At 29.5% G+C, this 9,119-nt stretch overlaps 1 protein-coding gene across 1 annotated transcript; it reads left to right on the top strand.

Moving 5' to 3' along the window:
* Positions 1-6,664: 6,664 nt before the first annotated feature.
* On the top strand, positions 6,665-7,617 carry LOC107028758 (tyramine N-feruloyltransferase 4/11-like). The gene has a single exon (XM_015229942.2). It carries the CDS (start codon positions 6,750-6,752, stop codon positions 7,470-7,472), a length of 723 nt encoding a protein of 240 aa, XP_015085428.1. The 5' UTR covers positions 6,665-6,749; the 3' UTR covers positions 7,473-7,617.
* Positions 7,618-9,119: the final 1,502 nt, after the last annotated feature.

Genomic DNA, 9,119 nt, shown 5'->3' with positions numbered 1-9,119 from the left:
GGTGTGGGGGCGGGGGGAGGGGGTGAAAATCAACTACTAAAAGTAAGTACATCGCATCCTGTGCCGGTACGTGAATGTTTTAAAAAATTAATACCCCATAATATTAAAGAAAAATCGATATGATGTGGTGATTTAATAAAAAAAATCTTTTTATAATAAAAAATAAAAATAATCATAACTTTGTACAACATAAATTGTAAAAAAATAATTAACTAATTGAATCCTATTGTAGACACTTGTATTAGGATGGATTCGATTTTTCTTCATTTTTTTTTATTTTTTTTAAGTTTTTATTTGGATTAATAGCACCTATCATAGGTTAAAATGAATGTTTAAGATTTAATTTTTCAAAGTAAACTTCTAATCATGATTTAATTAATAAATATATTATATATCAAGTATCAAAATTATTATAATCTCACAATCTTAGCAATATATTATTTTGTCCATATTATTTATGTAAAAAAGTTTTCTTCCTATTTTTTTTTACGTAGGTTCTTTTTTTTACTTTTATATAATATTTTTATTGTAATCTTTTGTTAAAGGTATATTGGTCCGTAATTAATAAATTACCTAGAGATGATAAAACTATTTTGACAAACTAATTTTAATTTCATAATAAGATTAAGAATACGGTGATACCAATACATGCAGTAGGTTAATTATAGTTTCCATATTTCTATTCAGTTAATTATTCTTCTAATTAGATAAAAACACATTGTATAAAAAAAAAAGATCATACGTAAAAAGAAATAATAGGAAGAAAACTTTTTTTACCTATGTTTATGGACAACATAATATGTTACTAAGATTGTGAGATTATAATAATTTTGATACTTGATATATAATATACTTATTAACTAAATCATGATTAGAGGTTTAATTTAAAAAATTAAATTTTAACCATTTATTTTAACCTATGACATGTGTCATTAATCAAAATAGAAACTTGGAAAAAATAAAAAGGAGTCGAATCCCGTTGTCTTAAAATATTCAACAAATTTAGGTGATTTACTTAATTCCATTTACAGAAACACGTGTTTTATGGATAATTCTTACTATTAAAACTTTATACTATATATAGTATCCAATGTTTATTGTCATGACAAATCAGATTTGTGCTAAACAAATTACTAATATTATTTAATACTATTTATTTAATACTATCTGTTATTATTCCCCCTCAAGCTGAGCTGAGCGGAAGCGAACGGAAGCTTGGAACTGAGGTAATCGTGCTGTCGGCTCGGGAGAGGCTTGGTGAGAATATCAGCCGGTTGTTCTTCAGTGGGTACATACTGCACAGTCATGGTGGAGACCTCGTCTAAATACTCCGCCATAGTTTTCGTGCCTTTGGTAATTGTGTGGAGACGATCACGCAATTGAAAAATATGAGAGTGGGAAATTGATGCATAGCGTGTTGCGAGGGCCGTCCACAGGGCTGAAGCAGTTGTGTAGGATCGGACGTGTTTCTGAACTGTGGGAGAGATGACCGCAATCAAACATGATCGTATCTGGCCATCCACGGCTTTCCAGGCGGCATGGGCCGGATTGGTTGTTTCTGATTTGTCCGTGGCGGTGATGACTGCCGGCGGCGGTTCTGTGCTTCCATCGATGTATTTGAGAAGGTAATTGGCCTCAAGGGCTGTAAGAACGGTGATTTTCCATGTAGGGTAATTTATGTCTGATAATTTTTCGAGAATCAGGGCATGAAGATGCCTGAGAAAGAGTTTAACGCCAGAAGGAAGTGAATCGAGAGGATCCACCTCGGTTGTCATGGCTGCCGCCGCCCAAGATAATTTTTCTGGTTCTTGATATCATGAAGGAATATTGATTGTATTGAAGTGTTAACCTAATAAGGGAATACATGGGAGATATATATAGGAGATATAGGAAGGAGTACTAATCCTAATAGGACTAGGATTAAGGAGTACTAATCCTAATAAGACTAGGATTAGTAAACAGTAAATACTAATATTATTTAATACTATTTATTTAATACTATCTGTTATTACAAATTGACCAGAGGAATAATATCCAATAATGCATTATATTAAAGTTTTAATTTTGGGCCTTATTAGAAGGATGAAATCACTATAAGTTGCGTCACATCTTTAGTAGTTATAAGTTATTAACGATCTTAAATAGAAAGTTATAAGATATTAGGAATATATATTACACAATAAAAATAATTTTTCGCGACATTAGATATTAACATTAATAAAAAGTGCTAACGTATTTATCGACATAAGTTAAGTGTCATTTGCAAAAGGCTTTAGGGACACATACAAAGAGAACTAACTGCCACTAAAAATACATATTTTACAGTAATTAAGAATCGCTAATGATCATTTTTGATATAATGATATTTTCTCTGGTGGTGCATCATTATTATTATCATTTCCAAAATTCGCCACGTGTTAAATACTTAAAAAATTAGAGCGTTTTATTTTTAAAAAATCTTTTTTTATAAAAACATTATACCGATCATTAGTGAATGAAATTAAAAAAATCGATACGATGAGACGATTTCACGAAGTCTAACTTTTATCATACAAAATAAAATAATAAAAAACTTAATATGATAAGAACTTTTGAAAAATAACTGATTGAACGGTAACTATAAAAACCCCAACTAGGATTATCATTATTCAACAAATATGCGTGATGAACTTAATTTCCATTTACGAAAATACATGTTACATGGATTATTTGCGTGATTGACTTAATTTCCATTTACGAAAACACATGTTTCATGGAAAAAAAGAAGTTTATTTTTCTCTAGAGCATGTTCCTCAATGTTAATGACTTGATTATTTGACTATAATCTCAAGTCACATTTATGTTATCCATAGAATTTTTAACCATATTGCTAAAATTGTCAACATTTTATTTTGGATGAATTATCGGTTCCTTGGTAGATGTTAACATTTGTAGTGTGTACGATAAGAAGTTGATGAAAGTCAACATTTTTATGTTAAGAAATTGTCAGTTTGTTCCTACAATGTTTATGTATCATGTTTATGATATTTTGTATGGTCCTATAAACCCATTTGTTTCTTCTCTATATAACTTAAATTAAATGGACTATAGAAGGTTGAATATTATGAATCCTTTCTGAAATTTGAAATTTTATTAAATTTTCAGTATGTTTATATTGTGAAAATTTGAATTTAGTAAATTATTTTTGTAGTTCCATATTCCAAAGTTTTAAATTCCAGCAGTACTATAAGAGATAAATAGGGGTTTTCGGTCCAATTTTGTTTTAATTATTATTAAAAAATATTTTTGTCGTTTTAATTTATGTGATGTAATTTAATTAAATAATGGATACATAGTTTAAGAAATAAGAGATGACTTTACAAGTTACACTTATGTGAACTTTTTGCCAAATAAATGAAATATTGGTAATATTATTATTCAGTTTTTCTATGTGATGTTTTTTTGGACTAACTAAAAAATAATAAGATGTCATAAAACAAGAACAGTTAATTACGATCAACTAAATAAAAATTGGTGGCCCAGTTTTGATGAATAACTCAAAAATATCATCCTAGATTATTTTTTTTTAAACAAAAAAAAAGAAAAGAAAAACTGGGACCAAAGGCCAAACCAATTACATCAATGAATTGACCCTTTAGCAAGCACGTTTGAGTTCATCACCAGTCTTTTTTGTTTTTTTAAATGCGATAAAAGATATTGATTCAATTAAAATTTTAAATGTCAAAATTACATTGTTTTAATAAATAATACAACATGTATGATATTGAAACTTCAAATTAAGAACAAGATATTTTCTATAAATTTTGATATTCATTAATTTTATTTTGGCGATAAAAATAATATATATATATAAGATAAAACAAGTTATTTTCTAAAAAAAAAAAGATAACAAAAATATAAGATGATATACATCAAAGCTAATATTATATATATTTACCGTCAAAGAGTTTAAACCGTACAAGGGACCGAACCTTACCTCCAAAATACATCACGTCATCAATCTCACTTAAAAGACTAAAATATATATGAAATTAAACTCATCACCACATCGGAAACAATTTATTTTAATTGTTTCATGTTTTTCATTTTTTTCTTTCCTCCTTTGATGTCTATTTTTCTTTGGTGAATGACTAGTACTGGGAAAAGGATTTAGCTCTTGGTCGTAATTACGATCACGTCCACGGTCATGACCACGACCTCTTCCACGTTTAGCGTGGTGGACTTACACCTCATTCACTTCAGGATGTGGTATAGATCCAGTGGGACGATTCTCATGATTTTTTATTAACAAATCATTATTTTGTTCAGCCACGAGAAGATGAGAAATCAGTTCAGAATACTTCTTGAAACCCTTTTCTCGATATTGTTGCTGTAAAAGCACATTTGAGGCATGAAATGTGGAGAACATTTTTTCCAGCATATCAACATCATTAACTGTATCTGCATATAGTTTCAATTGAGAAGTAATTCTAAACATGGCAGTATTGTACTCATGAATAGACTTAAAGTATTGTAGTCTTAAATTTATCCATTCATATCGTGCCTTTGGATGAATGACCATCTTCAAATGTTTTTTTTTCTTTCTTTTAGATTATTCCACAGAATGAGTGGATCTTTGACTGTGAGATATTCAATTTTCAAAATTTCGTCAATATGATGACGTAAGAATATCATTGCTTTAGCACAGTCTTGTTTAGATGCTTTATTTTCAATTTTAATGGTGTCTCCAAGTCCATAGCATCCAAATGGTTTTCAGCATCCAATACCCATGAGAGGTAGTTCTTGCCCGAACTACGAACTCAAGCTTAGTAAGATTAGCCATAATAAAAAGAAGAAAAATAATAATACCTTAGCCTTCAAATTTAGTCTTCAAACTTTGAGATGACAGAGTCTCGTGCTGATAACGTGTTATAAAATAGAGACTAAGTACTAAAATTAAACTAATAGCAATTAAGGAGAGAAGAATGTAGTAGAGAAATAAAATAGGAAACTTGAATCTTCCTTATTATTGGTGTATTTTCTATAGAGATTACAATGCCTTTTATAGGCATAAAAGAGGTATAATGGACATTCATTAATTTTGTTTACAACAATAATTAAAATATTAATGCGATATGATTTTTGTAAAAAGAAACAACTGATTGAGTCGGATCATGCACTCCTAGTAGGATTGTCGCGAGGGTAACTTACATAAATATAAAAAAAAAATCATCATTTATAGCAATAATTTTTTTTTTCACTTAATCATTTTTAATACATTTATAATACACTTTTACTTCATATTAGAAAGAACAATTCATCATTCCCATATAATACAAGTTTTATTGATGGATAATACATTTGTTACACATTTTAATACACTTACAATACAATGTATCAACTACATATATATATATATATAAAATTCACTTTTAATACATATTACATATTTAACATAGTATTGTTATAAATAATAATAAATAAAAAATATCGCTAAAGTCCGTAATTATTTATGAAGAAGCACCATCCAAATAACTCCTCCTTCCAGGAATCTGCATGATCCAAACAACTTTTCCTTCGAGACAAATATTTTTTCTGAAACACTTATTTCCCGGAAAATTCATGGTAAAATTTATTCAAGACAAATATTTTTTCTGTAAAATATGTTCCTTTTCAGTGCAATATATATGGATTCTTATAATAAATCGTCCTTATTGAATTTTCATATATTTTGGTCAATATCGACGGATTTCATTTGACTCTAATTTCAAGCCACATATATGTAATCCATATGATTATTATCAATATTGATAAAATATTCAACATTTAACTTTTGAAGAATTTCCAGTTCCTTCGTAGTTGTTAACAGTTGTAAGATAAGAAGTTGAAAATTAACATTTTTTATGATACTTTGCATGGTCCTATGCACACACTTGTTTCTTCTCTATATTTCTTCTTTGTTGAAAATTCATGAATTAATTATTAAATTAAACTATTAACGTCTGAATGCTATGAATTGTTTCTCAAACTTAAAATTATATTAAATTTTTAATATGCGTAAACTGTAAAAATTTGAATTGAGTAAATTATTTTTAAAGTCTTACTTGTCAAAATTTTTAACTCCAACAATACTATATATAAACTGGAGTTGTTCGGTTCAATTCAAATATTTCATTCATCTCAATTTATATAACGTAATTTAATTGGAATTGAGTACATGGAATAAAGGGAAAACTTTAAAATGTTTCAAAATAATCTATAAAAGAGTGTACCTTTATGAATCTTTTTACCAAACAAGTGGAATCCAACATGAATAAAATATTGATATCATTATTAAGTTTTGCAATGAGTCATTATTTTTGAACTAAATAAAAATAAAACTTGTCATATAAATTGTCACAATTAAATATCATCAACTACATAAAATTAGTGGCCGATTTTTTATATATAACTCAAAAGATATCATCCCTACTCTTTTTTTGGGTGAAAAAAAAAAAGAAGCAAAATTGGGACCGAAGGCCAAACCAATTGCATCAATGACTCGACCCTTTAGAACGCACGCCACCAGAGTTGACCTTCACCAACCTTTTTTTTTTAATTGTTGGAAAAGCCATCTCAACAACACAATTAATGAATTTTAAAAAGAGCCAAATTCTCCACTACTATAAATAACTAATATTATTATCCCAAACACACACAATATTATCCCATCACTAAACCTTTCAACATTTCTTTTATCTCAAACCTAAAATTTAACTAAACACTTTCCCATGGCTCCTGCTCCATCTGAAACAATAACTACCGATGTATCATCGGAAAACAATAACGTTACCATCACTGGAAAGATATACACACGAGTTCGTCTTGCTACGAAATCTGATCTTTCTCATATATACCAATTGTTTTACCAAATCCATGAATACCATAACTATACTCATTTATACAAAGCTACTGAGTCTTCCTTAGCCAACTTGCTCTTTAAGGAAAACCCTCTTCCACTTTTCTATGGTCCATCCGTAGTTCTACTTGAAGTCTCTCCAACCCCTTTTGACGAACCCACAAACGAAGGGTTCAAGCCTGTCCTTACAACGTTTGACCTTAAATTCCCCGTGGTGGAAGGACAAGTTGAGGAGTTTCGGTCCAAATATGATGATAAGAGTGATGCTTACATCGCGGGATATGCTTTCTTTTACGCGAATTATTCATGCTTCAATGACAAACCTGGATTCTATTTTGAAAGTCTTTACTTCAGGGAGAGTTATAGGAAGTTGGGAATGGGGAAATTGTTGTTTGGAACAGTTGCATCTATTGCTGCCAACAATGGGTTCGTATCGGTAGAGGGAATAATCGCAGTTTGGAATAAGAAGTCATATGATTTTTACATAAATATGGGAGTTGAAGTATTTGATGAGTTTAGGTATGGCAAATTGCATGGTGAAAATCTTCAAAAGTATGCTCATAACAAGGACAAAAATAACGAAGGAAGCTGTTAGCTACTGTGTGTTTTCTTTTAATATAAAAATAGTAAAAGTTCAATTCATACATTTCTATTTGTAATTTTGTAAAAGCAGAATGCTCATTAAATTTGTATTTGAAAATTTTAAATTGATAATTATCACATTAAACCCCTCTATTCAATTTACATGATCTTCTTCTTCTTTTTTAAGTTATTATAAAAGAATTACATTTTTCTAAAGTTAAAAAAATATCACATCTTTCTATATTTAGAGGTAAGTTCAAAGTACATAGGGAGGGGCATAACCTTAATTACCGCTCATTGTAATTTTGTCTCTGTTAGCCCACAAGAAGTCAAAAATGTTACAATGAACTCTCAACCAGTGTCCAACAAAAATGAGACAGACGATGCAAATTATGAAACTAAAGTAATTAATTAATCAACTAAACGACTAAATAGATTTTCTGAAAATATGTGATTGCGTTCCTAATTAACTTGATATGTTTGGCTGCCCCGGTACATATACATTATCGTAATATGTTATGGACATGCATACATATACGTTAAATTAGGTCTTAAGCCTAACTCACACGATAAAAACTAACTTAAAGAGAGAAGAATTGTCCAAGTCTTATAAAGAGTCCATTCATCTCATTAACCACCAATTTGAAACTTTTATCACTCTTTAACACTCCATCTCAAACTCAGTGCTTAGCAGGTGAACACTTGTAATGGGGGCACAACATTACATCGGTGAACAACAAATATTGAAATACACTTGACTCTGATATCAAGTTAAATTAGATTTTACATCTAACTTACACTTAAAAATCTAGCTCATGAGGGTAGGAGAAATTTGTCAAAATGTATATAAAGAGACCAATTAATCTCTTATCCCTCTACTAATGTAGAACTTCTTTACAATATGATGCACTAATTTATATATTAAGGGCTTTTTACATATTCTTGAGTATGCTTAAACACATTATATAGATTGATGATATCAAAAGGGCAAATCAATTAATTCTGATATCAAAATGGTAATTTTTTCTAACACCATTTAAATTAGGTTTTTTAAGATAAGGTTCATTTACCCATGAGCCTTACAAGGCTCAAAAAATCATGAGCTTTGTAAGGCTCAGCCACCTTTGAGCCTTACAAGGCGTAGGTGTGTCAGCACCTAGCGGCAGTTTTTTTAAAAAAAAAGTCATTGCTAGCCATTACTTTGGTGTTTTATTTTTATTGTTTCTTACATAATAATAATAATACATAGTTAGAGCTTATGATCCATAAAGATGCATAAATCTGTAAGGTTTAGTTCAACTACAAAGTTTGAAGTGACATGACCATTGCTTTTGTTTTACTGGAAAATAGAATTTTAATTTGCAGTATTGACTCTGCAAGATTTTTAAAAATAGATTAAGATTCGACGTGTTAAATTTTTTTAAAGTGTTGATTTGATTCAACACAAAAAGTGTTACGTGAATTTTTTTAAAAAAAATAAGTGGTTGTTTGAATTTTATCTTGTCGGACATTCTTGACATTAGTGTCTTGCCTTTCCCAACACTACCCTGATCGGTCATTTTTCTGGATCAGAGCTGGAGATCGATAAGTGAAAGTCATTAAAAAGGAAATATTTCTCTTCGCACCTCAGATCAAGAGAATCAAGAGGAAGAGTTGCTTG

This window comes from Solanum pennellii, chromosome 8, assembly GCF_001406875.1.
Source record: "Solanum pennellii chromosome 8, SPENNV200".
Classification (NCBI taxonomy): Eukaryota; Viridiplantae; Streptophyta; class Magnoliopsida; order Solanales; family Solanaceae; genus Solanum; species Solanum pennellii.
Note: the sequence above shows the minus strand (reverse complement) of the source record. Positions and strands in the feature narration are given on the sequence as shown.